Source organism: Hipposideros armiger, unplaced genomic scaffold (genome assembly GCF_001890085.2).
Source record: "Hipposideros armiger isolate ML-2016 unplaced genomic scaffold, ASM189008v1 scaffold_235, whole genome shotgun sequence".
NCBI classification, from domain to species: Eukaryota; Metazoa; Chordata; class Mammalia; order Chiroptera; family Hipposideridae; genus Hipposideros; species Hipposideros armiger.
Genome location: NW_017731585.1, coordinates 1,238,419 through 1,261,005, shown reverse-complemented (window position 1 = coordinate 1,261,005; position 22,587 = coordinate 1,238,419). Strand labels below are relative to the sequence as shown.

Sequence of the window (22,587 nt, the reverse complement as noted above, 5' to 3'; positions counted from 1 at the left end):
GCATACAGATGGCCAATAAACACATGAAAAACTACTCGACATTACTAATTATCAGAGAAATGCAAATAAGAACCACAATGAGATATCACCTCACACCTGTCAGAATGGCTATCATCATTGAATAAAGAAAAAATAAGTGTTGGTGAGGATGTGGAGAAAAGGGAACGCTCATGCACCGTTGGTGGGACTGCAAATTGGTGCAGGACTATGAAAAACAGTTTGGAGGTTCCTCAAAAAATTAAAACTAGAACTACCTTATGACCCAGCAATTCCACTTCTGGGTATTACCTGAAGAAATCCAAAACATTAATTAAAAAAGATATGTGCAACCATAGGTTCACTGCAGCACTGTTTACAATAGCCAAGATATATATGGAAGCAACCAAAATACCCATCAATAGATGATTGGATAAAGAATATGCTATACATATATACAATAAAATATTATTTAGGCATAAAAAATAAAATCTTACTATTAGTGACAACATGGATGGACCTAGAAGGTATTATGCTAAGTGAAATAAGTCAGACAGAGAGAGAAAAAAACCACATGATCTCATTTATATGTGGAATCTAAAGAACAAAACAAACAAACAAGCAAACAAAAACAGAAACTGACTCATAGATACAGAAAGCAAACTGATGGTTACCAGATAGGAGGGAGTTGGGGATCTTGGTGAAAAAGGTGAAGGGATTAATGAATACAAATTGGTAATTACAAAATAGTCATAGGGATGTACACTATAGGGAACATAGTCAATAATATTGTAATAACTATGTCTAGTGTCAGGTGGGTACTAGATTTATCAGGGGGGTCTCTTCATAAATTATATAAATATCTAACCACTACACTGTACACCTGAAACCAATATAAAATAATATTGAATGTCAACTATAATTGAAAACTAAAAAATAATAAAATATTGTGTTTGCAGTATATCCTGTGTTCACAAAGTATTAGGAATGTTCAGCATCTCTGATTAACAATGATTTGTTATAAGGTAAAAATATATATGCTTTTTTTTTGACACAAAACAAAAGGAAGCCAGAGTAGCTATCACAGAAAGCAGAATTAAGAAGAAGGAATATTAACAAGAATAAAGAAAGATACTATGATGACAAAGGGATCAATTGATCAAAAATAACAATTCTAAATGTGCATCCATCAAAGAACAAAGCTTTCAAACAAATAAAAAAAACGGATAGAACTGAAAGGAAAGATAGATTAAACCATAATTATATTTGGACAAGCTGACACTCATTAAATAATTAATAGAACAGACCCCTAAAAAATCAGTAAGGATATAAAAGTCTTAAACAGCATTATCACTCAACCTATACTAATTGGCATTTCTGAAGGAGTCCACACAACTACAGCAAAATAAACATTCTTTTAAAGTTTACATGGAACCGCACTAAAATAGACTATATTCTGGGTCATAAAACATTTCTCAGTAAATTTGAAAAGGACTGAAATAATATATATGTTTCTCTGACCAAAACAGAACTAAATTATATATCAATATCAGAAAGATATGAAAAAATACCCAAATATTTGGAAATTAAACCATATGTTTCTAAATAACCCATGGGTCAAATATCAGAAGGGAAATTAGAAACTATTTTTGCACTAAATTAAGATGAAAACACAATCTATTAAAATTTATGGTACGTAATTAGAGCCTTCCTTAGAGGTAAATGTATGGCATTAAATATTTATATTAGAAAACAATAAAGGTTTAAATATCAGCGATCTATACATCTACCTGAAGAAATTTTTTAAAAGAGTAAATGAATCTTAAGAAAATAAAGAGAGCAAAAGTCAATGAGATAGAAAATTTTCAAAAATATAGAAAATCAATAAAACCAAAGTAGATTCTTTGAAAAGATTTTTTTTAAGTGAACAACTTTCCTCAGAATTGTCAGAAAAAAAGAATGAAGACACAAATTGCCAAAATCAGGAATAAAAGAAGATATCACTACAGAGGCTACAAACATTGAAAGAATAAAGGCGATACTGTGAACAATTTTTTTGTGTGTGTGGTAAAATACACATAACATACAACTTACTATCTTAATCATCTTTAAGTGTAGTTCAGTAGTATTACATTTGTAATACTGTACATCACTACCATCCATCTACAGAACACTTTTCCTCTTGCAAAACTGAAATTTATACCCATTAAACAATAGCACTCCATTTCCCCCTCCCCCCAGCCCAGGGCAACCACCCATTCTACTTCTAATTCTATGACTTTGATTACTATATATAAGTGGAATCATACAGTATTTATTATATATTGTTGCAACTGGCTTATTTTACTTAGCATAGTGTCCTCAAGGTTCATCCATGTTATAGCATATGTCAGAATTTCCTTCCTTTTCAAGGTTGAATATTCCATTGCATTTATATACCACATTTTCCTTATTCATTCATCCATTGATGGACACTTGTGTTGCTGTCACATTTTAGCTATTATAAACATTGCTCCTATGAAAATGGGTGTACAAACATTTCTTTGAGGTCCACATTTCAGTTCTTTTGAGAATATATACCCAGAAGTAGAATTGCAGGTTAATTCTATTTTTAATTTTTTAAAGAACTGTCCATACTGTTTTCTACAGTGGCTGTACTATTTTATGTTCCCATNAGTGGAAGTTACTCAAGTCTATACCTATGATAAAATACCAAAAAACTATACACACACTTTGTACCAATGTCAATTCCCTGGGTTTTATGGCATACAATGTAACCACTGGGAAAACTGGGGTACATAGGATCACTGTACTATTTTTGCAACTTCTTGCAAATCTATAATTATTTTAAAATTAAAAAAGAACTTACTTGTATTTAAATAGTTAAACCTATAGACTAGGGGTGAGCAATCTATTAACCACAGGCCAAGTCTGGTCTACTAACTATTCCTCTGTGAAAAATCTATGTGCACATGTGTAGGAATATCTCCCAGGATAGAAACCAAGAAATGAAGGATTTAAATTTTTAATAGATATTGCCAAGTTGTTTTAGGGAACAGTCCCTGGTAATGTGAAGGAACTTATATCAAATTAACTCTCCTACAGATAACATTTACAAATGCTGGGCAAAATGTAAAAAGAATAAATACTGGGAATCAACTAAAAGCAGGCAGAAATTGATCGGGTATGACTCTTATAAGAAGAAAAGTAAAGTAAGTGAGAGATACATTAAACCAGCTTTTCTTCTGAGGGTACCCTCTTAAAGGACAATGGAGAATAGAACCCAAATAGAAAGTGTCTTATAGAGCTGAGGAGTCAGAAATCAGAGTTTAGGGATGTCAGCTAGAAGGGTAAAGAGAAGAGATTTCAACAATTGCCTGGTGTTGGGAAATTGGGATTTTGGAGTTCAAATTCTGCAACTTAAAGAAGCATTGTAAACACGGAATTTTCACTAATACCTCAGAATCACAACTTCAGAATAAGGATCACTTACTGACTAAGGACTATACACAGAATTTCTCAGCTTTGTTGTTGTTTTTTTCATTATCTTCCCCCCTCTGCCCCTGCTGGGGGCAAAAATTACATTTAAATCCCCCCTAATGAGAAAATTAAATACAAAAGAATATTTTGTCAGGTAAGGTTGACCTTTGGAGGACCACAAACCATTGTGATATCTAAGATATTTTTCACCTCCACCAAGAACCAATTTTCACCCCTTTGGGGGTAATATTGCTCCTGTTGAGAATGCATGTCCTGGAGATAAGAGAAAACCTGGAAAAAAAACCTCACTCTAACTAAGCCTAAAGCTAAGCTTTCACTGGATCAAATTGATCCACCAAAAATCTAACTGTCTGCTAGATCAAAACTCAACCTTTCTTCACAGGAAGATAACAGAAATCAGAGTCTACAATATGTCACTCAAATGTTGAGTATGGACAAATTGCTAGATATCTGAAGATGCAAGAGGAAAAATAATTAATATAAGCACACTCACAGACAAGCCAGCTTTTGGAATTAACAGACAAGGACTGTAAAAGAACTATTATAAATATGTTAAGAAACTTATAGGGAAAGATAATGGGTAAAGTGATGTTAAATTTCAAGAGAGCATGAAAACTCATAAGAAAAAAAATGGTAATTCTAGAATCAAAAAATACAATATCTGAAGTAAAAACTCACTGGATGAGATTCAGTATGTTTGGACAATGCAGAAGAAAGGATCGGCTAATCTGAAAGTCAATTAAAATGAGCCTTGATTGCTTTTGGCACATCAGTGGGTGGGAGTGACTCTCGGGCTGACTGGCCCTAAGGATTGCCTATGCCCACAGTGTATGGGAGTTGCTGTGTGTGGTCTAACTCCTCAGAGAGGGATTTGCCCCAGCGGGCTCTTACGTTGTTGAGACAACCCTTTGGGTGTGCTGCTTGTGGGGCTAATCATGTGGTACCCTATTTTAGTCTAAAGCTGGCCTCTGGGTGTGATTTTGCTGGTGCCTCTTGGGAGGGGCTCCTATGAGGGCCAAGTTCAGCTGTTGCCTGTGGCCAGCCTAGTGCTACCTAGTAGGAACTACAAAGCTAAATGTGGTTGGTTGGTGCCGAGTGCTGCACTTGGAGGTGTGTGGAGGTGGCCATGCTGTGAACCAAGGCTGGCTGCCACCAGTATCAGGCCTTGGACAGCTTAGCAAAAGGCCCAGTGCACTCTTTGGTATGTTGCCACCTACCAGCTGCCTGTAAGGCTCAGCTGCTGAAAGAACCTCTTTAGGCTCTCAGTCCGGGTTGGTTGTCCCAGTGCTGACAGTGCCTCTGGTGGTGCTCAACCACTACAGGAGGGTACACATGGCCCACACAAGGGACACTCCAGGAGCACATGTCACAGGTGATCAGGGAGACTTGCCACTGAGCCACACAATACACCTCCTATATAAGGCCACCTGACGAAAACTGAGAAACATAAGAGATCTACCTAATACATAGAAGCAAACAGAGACAGGCAGACAAAATGAGGAAACAAAGAAACATGTCTCAAATAAAACAAGAGGAAAAAACTCCAGAAAAAGAACTAAATTAAATGGAGACAACCAATCAACTAGAGACAGAATTCAAAACACTGGTTATGAAAATGCTAAAGAAACTTAGTGAGGGGCCGGCCGAGTGGCGCGATGGTTAAGAATTCGCTTGGGATGCCAGAGGGCCCCGGTTCGGATCCCACATATGAGGGCCAGTGACACTGCCCTCCACAGCTAAGATGCTGAACGACAGCTCAACCNATATTAACAAGAATAAAGAAAGATACTATGATGACAAAGGGATCAATTGATCAAAAATAACAATTCTAAATGTGCATCCATCAAAGAACAAAGCTTTCAAACAAATAAAAAAAACTGATAGAACTGAAAGGAAAGATAGATTAAACCATAATTATATTTGGACAAGCTGACACTCATTAAATAATTAATAGAACAGACCCCTAAAAAATCAGTAAGGATATAAAAGTCTTAAACAGCATTATCACTCAACCTATACTAATTGGCATTTCTGAAGGAGTCCACACAACTACAGCAAAATAAACATTCTTTTAAAGTTTACATGGAACCGCACTAAAATAGACTATATTCTGGGTCATAAAACATTTCTCAGTAAATTTGAAAAGGACTGAAATAATATATATGTTTCTCTGACCAAAACAGAACTAAATTATATATCAATATCAGAAAGATATGAAAAAATACCCAAATATTTGGAAATTAAACCATATGTTTCTAAATAACCCATGGGTCAAATATCAGAAGGGAAATTAGAAACTATTTTTGCACTAAATTAAGATGAAAACACAATCTATTAAAATTTATGGTACGTAATTAGAGCCTTCCTTAGAGGTAAATGTATGGCATTAAATATTTATATTAGAAAACAATAAAGGTTTAAATATCAGCGATCTATACATCTACCTGAAGAAATTTTTTAAAAGAGTAAATGAATCTTAAGAAAATAAAGAGAGCAAAAGTCAATGAGATAGAAAATTTTCAAAAATATAGAAAATCAATAAAACCAAAGTAGATTCTTTGAAAAGATTTTTTTTAAGTGAACAACTTTCCTCAGAATTGTCAGAAAAAAAGAATGAAGACACAAATTGCCAAAATCAGGAATAAAAGAAGATATCACTACAGAGGCTACAAACATTGAAAGAATAAAGGCGATACTGTGAACAATTTTTTTGTGTGTGTGGTAAAATACACATAACATACAACTTACTATCTTAATCATCTTTAAGTGTAGTTCAGTAGTATTACATTTGTAATACTGTACATCACTACCATCCATCTACAGAACACTTTTCCTCTTGCAAAACTGAAATTTATACCCATTAAACAATAGCACTCCATTTCCCCCTCCCCCCAGCCCAGGGCAACCACCCATTCTACTTCTAATTCTATGACTTTGATTACTATATATAAGTGGAATCATACAGTATTTATTATATATTGTTGCAACTGGCTTATTTTACTTAGCATAGTGTCCTCAAGGTTCATCCATGTTATAGCATATGTCAGAATTTCCTTCCTTTTCAAGGTTGAATATTCCATTGCATTTATATACCACATTTTCCTTATTCATTCATCCATTGATGGACACTTGTGTTGCTGTCACATTTTAGCTATTATAAACATTGCTCCTATGAAAATGGGTGTACAAACATTTCTTTGAGGTCCACATTTCAGTTCTTTTGAGAATATATACCCAGAAGTAGAATTGCAGGTTAATTCTATTTTTAATTTTTTAAAGAACTGTCCATACTGTTTTCTACAGTGGCTGTACTATTTTATGTTCCCATTAAAATTACACAAGGGTTCCAATTTCCCTACATCCCCACCAACATTTGTTTTTTGGTGCTTTTTTAATAGTAGCCATCCTAATGAGTGTGAGGTAGCTCTTGCAACTTTTATTTGCATTTCCTTATACAGTTTTATGTTACAAAATTCAACAACTTAGTGAAATGGGCAAATTCTCTATTACTTTACTAGGGCTATAGTACTTTACAAAGTACTACAGACTGGGTGGCTTAATTGATATAATTTTTCCCCCCTAACAATTCTGGAAGCTAGAATCTGAGATCAAGGTGTCAACAGGGTTGGTTTCCTGAGTCCCCACTCCTTGGCCACCTTTTCCCTGTGTCTTTATATGGTCTTTCCTCTGTGCATATGTGTGTCCTAATCTCCTCTTCTTATAAGGACATCAGTCATACTGAATTAGGGCCCACCCTAATATTCTCATTTTAACTTAATTTATCTCTTTAAAGGCCCTAGCTTTGAATTTAGTCAAAATAATGAAGTACTAAGGGTTTGCGCTTCAATGTTTGAATTGGGGGTGGAAGATGGGGGACAAAATTCAGCCCCTAACAGATACAAACTGCCAAAGTTCACTCAAGAGAAAGTAATATGACTAGTCCTGAATTTGTTAAATAAATTGAATTCATAGTTTAAAACCTTTCCACAAAGGAAACTCCAAGTCCAGGCATCTTCAGTGGTTAATTCTACCAAACGTTTAAAGAATTAATATCATGTCTTCACAATCTCTTCCAGGAAAGAAGAGATGGTGGAACACTTCTCAACTAATATGAATACATGGCAAAGACATTACAAGAGAAAAAGTAACAGAACAATATCCTTCATAAGCATAGATGCAAAAATTTGAACCCAAATTTTAGCAAATCAAGACTATCAGTACATAAATGGATAATGCGAGGTCTGACAATTAAGTTCACAAACTGGTGGCAACAATGTTGCTAACCTGTTTTGATTATCAGAGGGATTATTCATTATGAATTTTTACCAACTGGACAGTTAACCAAGTTTACTTTTTGGAAGTGCTGAAAAGGCTGCGTGAAAATGTTAGATAACCTGAACTTTTCGCCAACAATTCATGGCTTTTGCATCATGACAATGCACCAACTCACATGGCACTGACTGTGAGGGAGCTTTTAGCCAGTAAATAGCTATTGGAACACCCTCCCTACTCACCTGATCTGGCCCCCAATGACTTCTTTCTTTACCCGAAGATAAAGGAAATATTGAAAGGAAGACATTTTGATGACATTCAGGACATCAAGGGTACTACGATGACAGCTCTGATGGCCATTCCAGAAAAAGAGTTCCAACATTGCTTTGAAGGGTGGACTAGACACTGGTGTCAGTGCATAGCTTCCCAAGGGGAGTACTTCAAAGGTGACCAAAGTGATATTCAGCAATGAGGTAGTAGCACTTTTTCTAGGATGAGTTCACAAACTCAATTGTCCGATGTCGTATAGATTCCACATAATCCCAATAAAATCCCAGCAGGTCTTTATTGTAGTTTTATAATAAACCTTGAAATTAGATCATGTAAGTCTTCTGGGTTCCTCCTTTCCAAAATTGTTTTGGCTATCTACGTATTTATGTATAAATTTTAGAATCAATGTGTCAATTTCTACAAAACTTTAATATAATTTGGACAGGAATTGTGTAGAATATAGATCAATTTGGGGAGAATTGATTCTTAACATTAAGCCTTCTAATCTGTGAACATAGTATAACTCTCCATTTATTAGATCTTTTATTATCTCAGTAATATTTTACACATTCAGTATACAGGTCTGTGAACCTTTACATATTTTGGGCGCTATATAATTGATTAAATATTCAAAAGATCCCAATAACTTTATTCAATGAATAAAGGATAGTCTTCACCTAAAACTAATTCATTTTTTAAAAAGCACAGTCTCTTTAACAAATGGTATGGGATCAATTTGATATATAAAAAAATGCTAAATTTTGACCCTTACCTCATACCACATGCAAAATAACTCAAAATGTGATGTTTATAGACATAACCTTGAGTTAGAACTATAAACTGTCTAGAAGAAAATACAGGAGAAAGTCCTTGTGACATTAGGTTAAGCAACAATTTTTTACTTAAGATACAAAAAAATGCAAACTATTAAAAATGATAAAGTGGACTTCATGAGAATGTCTTTTACTCTTAAATTAAAATACAAGCCACAGACTTACAATATTTATAAAACATATATCTGATAAAAGATTTGTATTCAGATTATATAAGGAGCTTTTACAATTCAGTAACAGGAAGTAAATCATTTGTTTCTAATTTATTTGTATACTTACATGCAGTTGTAAGACATATCTCATGTAGCCTTTACCCAATTTCCCCCAATAATACCATCTTGCAAAACTATAGCACAATATCACAGCCAGGATATTGACATTGATACGGTCAGAAGACAGAACATTCCCATCACCCCAAGATTCTCTCATGTTTTGTCCTCCTGGGACACTTAAATGCATGTCAGAACTGTGGGATCTATATGTACTCTGTCTCTTTAAAGAATTTTTTAAAAATATAATACATATTTGCTTTGTTCTACTTTCTCAGCAGAATTCCTAGGCCTTATGTCCAGATTCATATTTTACATTTCAGCTGTGTCCAGTGTGCTAGTCAGCCCATTTTTGAGGTTTTTATTTTGGCAATATTTGGCATTTATCTAAATATCTGATTTTTTGTCTGTTATTGTTTCATAGTAGTAATATCCTCCTTGCCCTCTTAAAGTTATTATAGTTCATTTAAAGTCTTTCTTCCATGAGCTCCATTTTACTTCCAGCGTTAGTTATGTTTGTGGAGTTTGCAGCCCTCTCTTCATACAATTGTTTTCCTCAGTTTGATCTTAGCCCACTAGCCCACTGCACTTTCTACATGGGAGTGAGGAAGGGGCAGTGAGTGCTATGGGCAGGATGTGCCAACCATTCAGCTGGAGAGCATGAGAGCTCCTCATGTCCAGCCCAGGCGCCCATGTCCCTGCCAACTGCCACAGCCCAACTGCAAGGAGAACCCAGGCTGCTTGATCTCCACAGGGCCAGGAATGCATGACACGGAAAAGCTTATTTCCCAAGGAAGCTGTGTGGTCCTAGGGATAGAGGCCATGTCTAGCTGGTGAGTGACCCTGGGCAAATAACTTCATGTGAACCTCGATTTCCCCATCTATAAAATGGGCATATTCCCAGCATGCAAGTGACAGTGAAGGTTAAATCGTATTTAGTAATATATGCAAAATGTCCAGTAGAGGGCCCAGGACACAAGAGACACACTACAAAGGCAGCTGTAATTATTTTCCCTTTAATGTCACTTACAATGCTCCAACATGTGATTCAAAGTGTACCCTAACAAGCTGTATTTGAGGCTGATCGAACTTTACACTGTTCTCCAACCTCTGGCCGATTTTTCCTTTAGGTCGCCCCACCCCAATCCCTGGCCAGTATTTCTGGGTCTGCTCCGCGGAGGGAGCGTCTCTCCCTCGTTCTCCTGTGAGGCTCTTCTTTCCAACACCGTCTCCTCCAGGGTGCTTCCTGGACTCCGGCAACCCTCTGCACTGACCTCCCACATAACTCGTAACTCAGCGAATAAAACTATTTCCACGTCTCCCTACTGGACCCCTGACTGGAAGAGCCAGCACACAGATGCACACCTTTACCCTGTGCCTCAGCGTAGAGCACCGGGGAAGTGCTCTGAGACGGGGACAAGTGAATAAATGATCTGCACAGAGGAAAACGTCCCTCCTGTGATGCAGCTGCCCTGGCCGTTTTTGTGGGGAAGCAAAACCAACAAAAGGCCGAAAAGCAGAGACACCCACAGATCTGCAAACACTGCCTGGTGCTAAAAGGAAAGTGTCTCATTGAGGCTGGAATTTATCCTCTAAGCGGTTAGCTTTTTCTTCTCCCCATTCCACACCTTCTCTAAGCCATCTGCCTCTTTCCCCAATTTTACAACAGGAAATGAAAAACAGAAAATCTCTCTTAAGCATTTTTTAAATTTCTCTGTTATTTGGTTTTCTAGTGTGGTGCACATGAGCTGTGGCTGGCTGTATGTCACACAGAAGCTGACATGTCTCATCATGACACGCCCCATAAAACAGAGCATATAGGAATCAGCTGGCATGGTTTTGCTTCACCTGGTTGTTATTGCTGAAATCTCTATTTCTAAGAGCACAAAAGAGAACATTCCTTGAATCTACGGATGAACGAGGACAGGGTGAGCAGCCGCCTGATGTGCCAGGAAGACAGAGACCCAAGCCATGGGATCCTGGGTGGCCGTCTGCAGAGATGTGAATGACACAGATGGGAAAGGTACACACATGCCAGAAAGACCGGGGCAGCTGGGGAAACATCCCAGAACGACATCCCATCCATCACCCCCTCTAGCTTTCTTGGTCCTACCAGATTCTGAAATAAGCACGAAGGCCCAAGGCAGCATAACACCCAAGGCAGCAGTGCCTACTCTGGCCTCAGTCGCTGCATGTGTTTTACCCTGGAGCCCCCGATAGACCACTCCTGTGCAGGAGCACTGTCCTTCCCCTCAACAGTCCCTACATCCCCAGCTGACCCCACAGCGAGACCCAGGCAGGCCTTGCCCGGCTCTAAAATGTCTTGCCCTCAAAGGCCTGGAGATTGAAGGCCGTATCCAGAAACTTCTTCAGAGACACCAGGTGCGTGTTCCTGTTTCCTGTGGCTGGTGCAGCCGCTGGGTCCCGGCCTACGTACCTGAGGGAGGAAAGGCAAGATGAGAGGAGGGCTGGGCCACTCGGGTGGGCCTTCATCAGGCCTAATCCTTATCACCCCCCTGCTGAAGAGATGAAGCGCCTGGGCTCCAGGAGGCTAAGTAGCTGGCCCGAGAGCACAGGGAGATTTGAGACATGCAGGAGGCTCTCTGGTTCGGTTCTGGCTGCGGAGCAAAAGCGAAGGTTTGCTCACCATAAGGTGGCACTGTCAGGGGTCCCTGATGGGGAAGCTGACCTGTCCCCAACTGTCACAGAGCCAGTAAGGACTATGGTTTCCAATGCAACCAGAGAAGGGCAGTGGCCCATTCGGGGGCAGGCAGGCAAAGCCAGGACGGAGCCTCAGGCCCCCGAGCCCCTCAGCGGGGAAGAACAGGCGGCAGCCTGGTACCAGATGGGCCGCATCCGGTGCAGGATGGTCACGAAGCGCGGGCTGATGTACTCATAGTAGCCCATGTTCTTGTGCTCCTCCTGGCACCACACCAGCTCCGCGCCTGGGTACTTGTCTGCCTCGCACTTGACCAGGTCAAAGGGGAATGGAGAGATCTGGGGCAGACAGGGAGAAAGGGGGGCTTAGCCAGGGGACGCGGGCCCCACACCTGGCCCTGCCTGGCAAGCTGACCTGTCCATCGCTCTGACCAGGTGTACCTGCTCTAGGCGTGTGATGGCCACTTGCTCCTCCAGGCCCTGGCTGCTCCGTTCCTTCACCAGGTCGTAGTACACCTTTCCAGTGCAGAAGATGAGCCGCCGTACCTGCTCAGGGGTCCGTGCTGCGGCCCCATCCTCAGGAATCACCCGTTGGAAGCTGGTCCCTGGGGGACCGACAGGGGATGGTAGAGACACTGGCTCCCAGAGGGGCTGAAGGTTCCTGGGAACAGGCCTGCATCCCAGCACCCCCAGGCTCTCCCTGACCACTGAGACTAGCTCTGGGTTTAGATATCTGGCTGCACTGGGCACCTCTTCAGCCAAACAATGGAGAAGGGGACAGATGAAACTTTAGGTATCATAGGGAGAGAGTCGACGGGCTGGAGCCAAAGGCACAGCTCTGGGGCCATCACCGTGCAAGGTGATGTCAGGGTATGATGGGAAGAGCCCCTGTGGGGACAGAGAAGGAGACATCACGGCCTCATCTGATGACATCATTGTCTGTCCTGGACAGGTTCCCCATCCAGCCATGCCTACCTCCTGCATGTACTCTAGCCACCCAATCACCGAGATGGAAGGCAAACAGCTGTCTCTGGAGACCAGTGCACGTTCCTCAGCCCCAGTCAAGCTCCCATCTCTAAGGCTTGTCCATCTTTCCTTCCTGAGCTAGTCATGTGCCAGGCACCAAGCCAAGCATGCTGCAAAAGCTTCTGAGGAAGCTACTGTAGTGTCCCCACCTCCCAGGGGAGGACAGTGAGGCAGAGGGGGTTAACAGGCTGCCAGGCGCCACCAGAGAAAAGCCAGCCCTGGGCATCCCGCTCACGAGGTCCAGGTCCAGCTCCAGCCAGAGCTCTGAACTGCCGGCTCAGCCACCTGCCCACACCGCAGGACACCCAACCACACACAGGTAAAAAACAAACACTTGTCCACGCTGCCATGGCCCTTCCTGTATAGACCTGCCTGGCCCCCTACCACCCAGGACCATTTTCTAAGATAGCTCTGCTCTGCCAAGCCTCTACTGGCTCCCATCTCAACTTCAACACCTGGTCCTCCAGATGCTTTCTCTGACTGGCTCCCGACTCCCAGGTAAATGTGGCTGAGAGCTCCTAAAGGGGTCACCGTGTCCCCAGGGCCAGTAATGTCTGGCTCATGAGTAAAAGAAAATGTATGAATGAATGACACTCAGTGTGCTGTGAACTAGGCAGACCTCTGCCAGGCCTCCCATCTCTAAGGTCCCCTGGCACCACCAGGCTAGCCCTGTGGGGGCCAGTGCACTCCTCTGGCCTTGGTGCTCAGCCCAACTGACCTGACCCAGCCCAGGCCAGCTGGCCATGCACCAGCCTCCCAACTAGGCCACTGGTGGGGACCACACAGGAGTTGCTGCAGGGTCCACAGAGCCGCAGAGGCGAGAATGGAAGAGTCCCACTAGCAGAGGTCATGCCATGGGCCACCAAGCCACACACCAGGCCACCTCCCCAACACACCCAGGCACATACCAGATACCATTTGGTCAAAGCTGGACTTGGCCTCTGGGTGCCTCAGCAGAGATTTGGGTGTGAAGATGATCAGCTGGAAGGGAAACAGACCTAGCTGCCAGCTGCCCCACCAGGCCAAGGCTCCCGCACGTGGCCGCGGCACCACTGTGGTGATGGCCAGGGCGGCTCACCGGTTTGCGGAAGGGCAGCAAGATCTGCCGGCGCAGCACGTGGAAGTAGCTGGCCGGGGTGGAGCAGTTGACCACAATCCAGTTGCAGTCATAGAGCTGGCTCACCTCGAAATCCTCAGTGAAGGCCTGGGGGGACAGGGCATGGCTGGGAAGTGGCCTGTCTGTGGTCCCCGGGGCCTGGGCCCACCCTGCTCAGCAGGCACATCCCTGTCCTGGGGAAGGCAGGCAGCACTCACGGGGTAGGCATCCGAGTCATCATTGCTCATCTGCAGGAACCGCTCAGGCCTCGCTGAGGAGTGCTCCGGGCCCTGAAAACAAATGCCAGATGGCCCAGGCTGGCCAAGTGGGGGAGGGGGGGGTCACACAGGACAGACACCTGGACTTGCAGGGACCCAGGTCTCAGGAAAGACTGCAGATGGATTCTTGGAGAAGTTACCCTCACTCTGGAGCCTGAAAGAACCCGGAATGTGGGAAAAGAGTAGGAAGGCCTCCGGGGGGGTGGGCAGCTAGCGCCAGCACATCTGACATGTGCAGTGGGAGTAAGAAGCAAAGAGGCCAAGGTGAGCGGTCCTTCCTGCAAACGCTCTGACTCCAGTGGCTGCGGCTCCCTGAGCAACGGCTGTGCCCAGGCGCACTTCAGCAGACCCCACACAGTCCTGAAAGCAGCCCATGATGTCGGTGCTGTGGACACACTTTACAAATGAATAAGGTGAGGGGCTAGGAGATGAAGAAACAACTCCAAGGTCACGCAGCCAGAAGGGGCAGATCTGAACCCCGGGATGGCCCCTCCTCCCGCCCTTGCCCACATGGGCTGCTCTGGTCCATGAGCGCAGACAACCCCACACTGACCTCTAAACTGGCCCCCAGATGACAGAGTGGTGTGCCCCATGGCAGCCCCTACCTTAGTGGAGACTCACCAAGGACCCAGCACCACAGGTACCACCAGGCCAGCCCAACCCTCCTCACCCAGCCTGGCTCAAGCCCCACTGGTGAGAAGGCTTTACAGTTGGGGGCCCTGGGTGGGTCAGCCCTCTCCTCTCCTCAGGTGTGAGGACCAATGCCCAGTCCTGTTCCAAGGATTCCACAGGGTTTTACACAGCATGTCAAGTGCTCTGCGCAGCAAGACCTGGCTCTAACAGCCGTGCAGTGGTGACACTAGTGATCAGTCCCTGACTGGAGGACCGGTCCTAGCTGAGGGGGCCCTCAGGGACGTCCACTGCAGCCTGACCATCCAAGGTACGGAGACTTGCCCGGGTCACACTGCCAAGCCCACCCTGTGCAGTGCTGCCCCTGCCCATCCCCGACCTGGTCAGGCTGCACAAGCACGTAAGGTGGCATCTGGTGATGCTCTGTTCCTCCCCTCCCCATCCCTCCCCCACTGGCCTGCATGGCCCCTCTCACCCATGTGTAGCTACACAGGCTGGTCACCCAGAAGGGGACCAGAGGACAGAAGTACTGTACAGATTAGGTTCACATCCAAGCCACTGGCTGTGAGAACTTGGACAAGCTACTCCACCTCTTTGTGCCTCAGTTTCTTCATCTGGAGAATGGGAACAGGGCCTACTTCATTAAGTTGTTGTAAGGATTAGAGGATTTAACAGAGGGTTTTAAACAGAGCCTGGCAAATAGCAAGCTCTCAAACATGTCAGCTACTTCAATTGCTAGTAACAGGAAGGTCATTATCGACTTCAGCAGCAGTGGGACATCTGCAGGCCCCACCCTAAGCAGGCCCCTGTATTCCAGGGGCCCAGAGGGTGCCCTCCAGTCCTGCACTCGGTCAGAGGTCCACCCCCCTCCCCAGGCCCTGGCCAGCAGGCAGCCCTCACCATGCCCTCCATGCCATGGGGCAGCAGCAGCACGATGCCATTGTGCCGAACCCACTTGGCCTGACCGGTACTGATGAACTGGTCGATGATGCACTGGGCTGTGTTGTGGAAGTCGCCAAACTGAGCCTCCCAGAGGACCAGGGCATTGGGACTGGCCATGGCATAGCCCAGCTCAAAGCCTAAACACAAGACACCAAGATAGAGCCTGCCACACACTGTTACTAAACAGCAGTGGCTCCAGTCAAACCCGGCCCATTCTCAGACACCCTCCCCGCCCCACCCATGCCTCCCAGCAGGCCAGGAGGAGCCTGGGGCCCAAAGCCAGGACTTCCCTTCCTGGGAACTAACATGCCCAGAGAGGCTATCCTCAGCCCTGACTAGCTGTATGGCCAGCTTCGGTCTTCTCTAGACAAGGAGCCAAGTCCAAAGATATCCTATGGAGGCAGCAAGAGCTGTCTTCCAAGAGAAGCCCCCCAAATATGGGCAGGGCTACTGAGAGGAAGGGGCAGGAACAGGTCTCTGAGGGTTCCTGCTTCTGGGAGGAGGCAGTGAGGGATGAAGCAGACCAGCTAAAGATCAAGCAGATGGAGAGAACGCAAGAGACAGTCTGGGGATCCCTGAGCCTGGGGAGGGGACCTTGAAACAGGGATGCTGGGTGCAGTGTAGTGAGGCAAGACAAGGGTCAGGAAAGTGGAGCAGGCCAGGCCAGGCTCAGGTCCAGCCACTGGCTGTGTCCACAGGGGCTCTATTGGGTGTTCTGGGCCCACTGGGGCTGGTGCCCAGGGACGGGGCTCTAGCATCCAAACAGCCCCTCCCAGGCAACCAGGGCCCGCCAGCTGGGCTCCCTGAGGGGCCAGACAGGACAAGACCTCATCTCTTATGTGGCCGCAGGGCAGGGTGGGGGGGCGCAGCCCAACTACTGTCCCTCAGGACCCAGGTTCACCCCAGAGACCCCTGAGCCTCTCAGCCCCTCCTAGGCCCTGACCCAGGCTCCCTCCCAGCCCCAAGCCCAGTCCATGGTCAAAACGACAAAGACAGAACACCTAGGATGCAAGCCCCTCTCTGGTCCCCAGGTGTCTCAGGGCCCGCCTGACCGGCCCCCAGAGTCTGACCCACCCAGCACTCCATACTCCGAGAGAGAGCTGTTGCACACGGTGTACGGGGCCTGGTCAGGCCAAAGGTGGTTCATGGGGATGCACGTCCTCCGGTCAACTTCCTGGTCATGGAGAACATGGTGCCGGTGACTGAAGAGAGACAGGCATGGAAGGGCTGAAGGGCAGGCAGGTGGACTGGCACCTCTTCACCCGAAGGGGGGCTGTGTAGCAGGAGGCAGGCAAACCCTCATCACTGTGCCAGGAAACCTAACAGAGTCCCACCGGATGGCGACACCAAGAAGGCCCTGAAAAGCCAGAACAATCCGTTCCCTCCTCCAAGCAGCCTCCCTCCCAGCAGTGCCCACATCCCACACACTGGGGGTTTGAGCACAGACATGAGAGTCTTACCTACAGAAAGGATCCAACGAGACCTGCCTTGCTGATCCCCCAAGTGCTGGGTGGAGTCCAAGACCCTGAGAGCCCATACCCCTGGAGCACTGCGCCCCTGCCCATCCTGCTAGTCCCTTCACAACCTTGCCTGCCCTGCCCAGATTCATAGGAGGCAGGGGCTGTATAATGGGGACCACCTGGTTCACCCCACACCCAGTGAGGACTGACATGTGGCTCAGCGTGCAATGGAGCAGCCCCTGTGCTCCGAGCTGGAGCAGGACTAGCAGTGACGAGCAACTAGGGCCTGAGAAAGAAGGCCTGTCGAATCCTGGGTGTCAGCACCAGGACTCACTAACATGGCAGTGAGGGACCCAAAACATCCGGAGCCGCACACAGAGGAAGCAGGATGGGGACAACTGACAAGTGTGAAGTCTTTCACCTAGACTCAAAAAAATCAACTGCAAAGAAGCAAGATGGCGGGGAGACTGGCTTGACAGCAGTGTACACACACACACACACACACACACACCCCATGAAGACCACAGAGGACCACAAGCCTTGATATCAATCAACAGCTTGGGCTGTCAGCTCTGCATGCTTGTCCCGTGAGGTCAGAGAGGTGCTCCAGTGGCCCTCGGATGGCTTGGCCCCAGGGTCGGGGCTGGGGTGCTGACTGGGTTACCTGTGATTACCTCAGCCAGACAAAGGCTCTCCTAGGGCTCCTCGACAAGGTCTGGAGGGAGGAAGGGCCAGCTCCACTCCAGAGCTCCTGGGCTGACTCCGGGAGATCCAAGCACAGCTGAGCCCTCAGCTCCCCCACGGGCTCAGTGGGGGACAAGGCCAACGTCCCCAGGGCCTGCAGCCCAGAGCCTGCCCTCACCTGAACGTGCCCCTCTCCACATCCTGTCCACTGAGCCGCACGTGGATGCCCTCCTTAAGCAGGGAGCCAAAGGCCATGTACTCTGCCAGTGCCCAGTCCACTGTCCGATTCTTGGTCATGTCCGCACGGCCCCGAAGGATGCGAGAGAGGCCTGCAGGAGGGAAGGGCCAGCCTGAGGGACCCAGGGGAAAGCCACAGTCCCAAGGACCAGAGCCAACTGTGCATGTTCTCAGTTACACCCTGCCCACAGAGCAGAGGGACCAGGCCAGGCACCCTTCTGCCAGCACCCCCAATACAATGAGCCCACCACACCCCCCAGACTCCCCCCTGCGGGGAGGAGGAGGAGGTATGCCATAGGCACACACTGCATGCCCTGAGTTGGGTACATTTCTCACAACCGCACAGTGCAGGCTGTCCCAACTCTACAGGTGAGGAGACTGAGCCTCAGAAGAAGGAAGTCATTTACTCACAATCACACAGGTATAAAGGTGCTTGGATTTGATCCCAGGCACCTGGGCCATGCTGGGCCATGCTGTCAGCCCTACACCTGCCCAAACCCCCTGTGATATGAACACAGAGTAGGCACCCCAGGACACCTGGGCCTCCAAGCACACTGTGGAGGAATCCCTTTGGAACCCCCACAGGCTAGTCAGAAGCAACGCAGGTGCCCTACTACCACCATGGGGGGGCTGCCCAAACAGAGGCCACAGCCAGGATTTGCAGCCAGAGACCACCCAGGAAAGGCAGGGTCACCTCTGTCAACCATCCAGGCTGCCAGCAAGCCCAGTACTTCCGCCCCCCCACCTTTCAGGCACAACCACTCCCTCTGAAATAGCGCTTGCTTCCCTGTTCTTCTGCCTGACCCAGGGACCACATGTAGGCCTGGTCTCCAGAACCCCGCTGGGAGAGTGGCATCCACATCTGCAGGCCCTGAGAAGAGCTATTATGACTTATACCTCACGGGGTGCTGTGCAAACAAGGCTCCAAGAGCTCAGCTGACCCACCAGTGACCGAATGGGGAGGCAGGCCAGGCCTCCCTGACTTCTGATGCCATCTCTCTGGGACAGCGGCCCATGCTGGAGCCTGCACAGCAACCTCACCTGTGTGGATCTTAAAGTCTTCCAGGGGCACTGAGCTGGCCACGTTGCCGATGTGGGTCAGCACATCCTCAGGAATGCCTGTGGCTGGGCACGTCATGCTCTTGGGCTCCCCATCCACATTGAAGAAGCCTGAGATGGCAGAGACTGTGTACTTTTGGGTGGCGGTGGGGCCTCAGATCCCCATCAGCCTGCCTCCCGAGGCCTCAGGGCCCACCTCTTCCTTGACCTCACCTGGCAGTTGAGACTTGAGCCCATCCTGGAGACCTAAGACAGCTGACAGCCACAGCTCCAGCTCCTACACCTACCCAATGTCTTCCCCTGGGCCCTTGCGAGAGCCACTTCAGGGTGCAGGGTCATAGCCAACTAGGTCCACCCCAGGGTGATCCCCTAGGGTGACCCTCTCAGCACCACCCCCATGGAGACCCTCTGAGCATCTCCCAGGGAGACCTTCTGAGCACCCCCCAGGGAGACCCTCTGAGGAGCACCCCTCCCCACCAGGAGGCCCTCTGAGCACAAGCCTCTGGCTCTCTCCACTTTGGCTTCTACCTGTCCTGGCTCAGCCCTCCTTTTTCAGTTCAGTTGCTCACCTGTGTCATCTCCCCTCTGCCCCAGCCCACCCCAACCTGCAGGAAGCAGCTCCACACAGCCTCAGGGGTCTGAGGAACAGAGCCTGTAGCCTCAGTGCCAGAGCCCAAGACCCAGGCAAATCACTTTCAGTCACACACAGCTCACTCACCGGGCCAGGGCGAGTCCAGCCAGTGCTTTATATGCAGGATCTTCTTATCCTTGGACCTGCCATATGCCTCCTCACAGATCCGATCATATTTGGCAATTTCTTCCTGAAATTGGGGTGAAGGCACGGATGCAGGCAGTGATGCTGTGGGCAGCCAGAGGCTAGGTCGACCTGGATTCCTAAGTCCTGGTCCCCCTCACCACATTCTAGAATTCTCTGTCTGCCTGCCTGCAGGGACCTTGTGGCTAGAGGCCAAAGTCTCAGAGTTCAGGGGGATCCTGGACAGAGTTCCAGGGGATCCCATTCAGCAAGAGACTTGGGGAAGACTCGAGCAACTCTGAGCCCTGTCAAGAAGGGAGGACCAACGCGTCATCAGATAACTGCGGGGACAAACCCGGTTTGGGGCCACCTCTTGTAGGAAGCCTTCCTGGACTCCTACCGGAGCCTGGGCTTCCCCATCATGGTATCTACTGCATCCCACAAGGCTTTAAATGTCTTTGGTATTCTGTCCCCCTTGATAACTGGGGTCTGTTGGGGACAAGGACCATACAACCTACTTCTTTAAGTCACCAGTTCCCAGCACGGGGCTGGCAACAGCAGCAGCCACCCTGGGTCCTGGCTCTGCCGCGGCTTACCCCGGGGGCTTACCCCAGGCATCGGTGAGGCCGCGCACCCACCTCGAACTCCTGCAGGGTGACCGTGCCCTCGGCGATCAGCTTGTCTGCGTACTTCTTCAGCACAGGCACCTGTCTGTGGATCTGCTTGTACATGAGAGGCTGCGTGAACATGGGCTCATCCATCTCATTGTGGCCACGCCGGCGGTAACAGACCTGCAGGGACAGCAGGGCACCGGGGCTCAGTCTCTGACCCGTCACTGCTAAACTGGGGCACATCTGGCAGGGCACACCCTTTGAGGCCCCTGAAAAGCCCCCACTACCACCTCTCACTGAATGTCCCTGCCCTAAGCCTTTGTACAGATTGCTCTTGGTGGCACTAACCCATGTGTCCCAGCCTTGAATGTCGAAGATACTGTGGACCAGCCGTGATCAGCACAGCGGGGACAGGCTGCCTACCCTGACCCCAGCCTTGGCCCCCAACCCCAGCCTCAGCCCCCCAACCCACCAGGTCTACAACAACGTCTTTATTGAAGGTGTTCCTCCACTCGGCTGCTACACTGCACACGTATATCACAGCCTCTGGGTCATCTGCGTTCACGTGGAAAATGGGAGCATTGACCACGCGGGCCACATCGGTGGGGTATGGTGAGGAGCGAGCCATTCGGGGGTCCGTGGTGAAGCCAATCTGCAAAGGGAGAGGAACTGGCAGCATCTGTTTACTCAGCTAGACCTGTGGGTCAAAGAGCTGGGGGAAGGAGGCTCTCTGCCGCAAGGTCCATCAGATATGCCCAGGAGGCATGTGGGACATAAAGGGACAACCCATGAGTGGCCCCCAATCAGACAGAGCAGCAGGTCCCACAGGGATAGCAGCAGTACCAGGGGAAGCGTGCCTGCTCTATTCTCCCACCATCATTTGCTACAATGGCAGTGGGGAGCACAGGTCTGGGCACACCCTAGCCCACCAGTTACTAACTGCACAACCCTGGCCAAGGCACTTAGATTCCCGGAGCCTCAATGTCCTCATCTGTGAAAAGATCTCATTAAATTCCTATGTCACAGGGTTATCCTGGGAAGCAGTTAACCCAGGGCTTCAGAGGCGCAGAAGAAGAGCTGTTATTAACCACAGCTTCCGGAAAAACAAAGACTGGTGGGAGCTGTGTTCTAAGACTGACTGATTCACATGGAGCTAAGGCAGCACCTAGGTCCACGATGTCCGGCTTCTGCTAGTTAAACCTGTACTCTTTTGTCCTTACAACCTTCTCCATGATCACAGATAAACAGATGAGGATGAGAGATAAATAGATGAGGAGTGGGGCAGGGTGGGGGGGAGGGGGGGAGAGGCTGGGGCAAGTAGGCATCCTGCCTGAGATAACACCCTGGGACTGGTGGAGCAGTGGGATTAGAACCAGGACCATCTCACTCTTCCTCTCAAAGTGCTGCCTCGATTTAGGGAAGAATGATGCTGACGAGGCCTGGCATGCAGCCAGGCCCTCACCTGGTTGTTGACAACAACATGCACTGTGCCATTGGTGGTGTAAGAGGGAAGGTCGCTCAGGTGAAAGGTCTCATAGACCACACCCTGGCCAGCGAAGGCAGCATCCCCATGGACCAGGATGGACATGACCTGCAGGGTAAGGTGTAAGCCAGGAGGAGCCCCCATGCTCAGCCTGTGCAGTGCAGCCCTGCCCCCTGCACTGCAGAGAATCAGGGCCCATCCCTCAGAGCCCAGGTCCTCAGGTCCCACCCTCTAGAGTTCAGCTCTCAGGGCCCACCCCTCAGATCCAGCCCATCAGGGCCCAGGTGAGCTCACCTTCTTGCCCTGGGCGTCCCCGCGGTAGAACTGCTCTGCCTTGGTCTTCCCCTGCACCACAGGGTCCACAGCTTCCAGGTGGGAGGGATTGGCCACAAGCGACAGAGTGATATTTCTGTTTGTGACCCGGTTGATCCTCTCATGGTACATGCCGAGGTGATATTTGACATCTCCAGAGCCCTGGAGGTTGGGGGGGAGGGGTTGGCCTGCCATCTCAGACAGGCAGACAGATGGGCAGACAGATGCAAGTCCCC

The 22,587-nt window shown here is 47.9% G+C and overlaps 1 protein-coding gene across 6 annotated transcripts in view; it reads right to left on the bottom strand.

Moving 5' to 3' along the window:
- Positions 1-8,295: 8,295 nt before the first annotated feature.
- Positions 8,296-22,587, bottom strand: part of OGDHL (oxoglutarate dehydrogenase L) — a 29,841-nt gene continuing 15,549 nt past the window's right edge. For all 6 annotated transcript variants that reach the window (XM_019655076.1, XM_019655074.1, XM_019655078.1 and 3 more), the window contains 15 exons: positions 22,334-22,513; positions 22,019-22,147; positions 21,029-21,208; positions 20,584-20,736; positions 19,910-20,012; positions 19,174-19,302; positions 18,074-18,224; positions 16,826-16,953; positions 15,710-15,888; positions 14,120-14,191; positions 13,884-14,009; positions 13,714-13,786; positions 12,221-12,384; positions 11,964-12,118; positions 8,296-11,558 (listed from right to left, as the gene is read on the bottom strand). In XM_019655076.1, the coding sequence (XP_019510621.1) occupies positions 11,435-11,558; positions 11,964-12,118; positions 12,221-12,384; positions 13,714-13,786; positions 13,884-14,009; positions 14,120-14,191; positions 15,710-15,888; positions 16,826-16,953; positions 18,074-18,224; positions 19,174-19,302; positions 19,910-20,012; positions 20,584-20,736; positions 21,029-21,208; positions 22,019-22,147; positions 22,334-22,513 (2,046 nt within the window). In that variant the 3' untranslated portion in view covers positions 8,296-11,434. The remainder of the gene's footprint in view (positions 11,559-11,963; positions 12,119-12,220; positions 12,385-13,713; positions 13,787-13,883; positions 14,010-14,119; positions 14,192-15,709; positions 15,889-16,825; positions 16,954-18,073; positions 18,225-19,173; positions 19,303-19,909; positions 20,013-20,583; positions 20,737-21,028; positions 21,209-22,018; positions 22,148-22,333; positions 22,514-22,587) is intronic.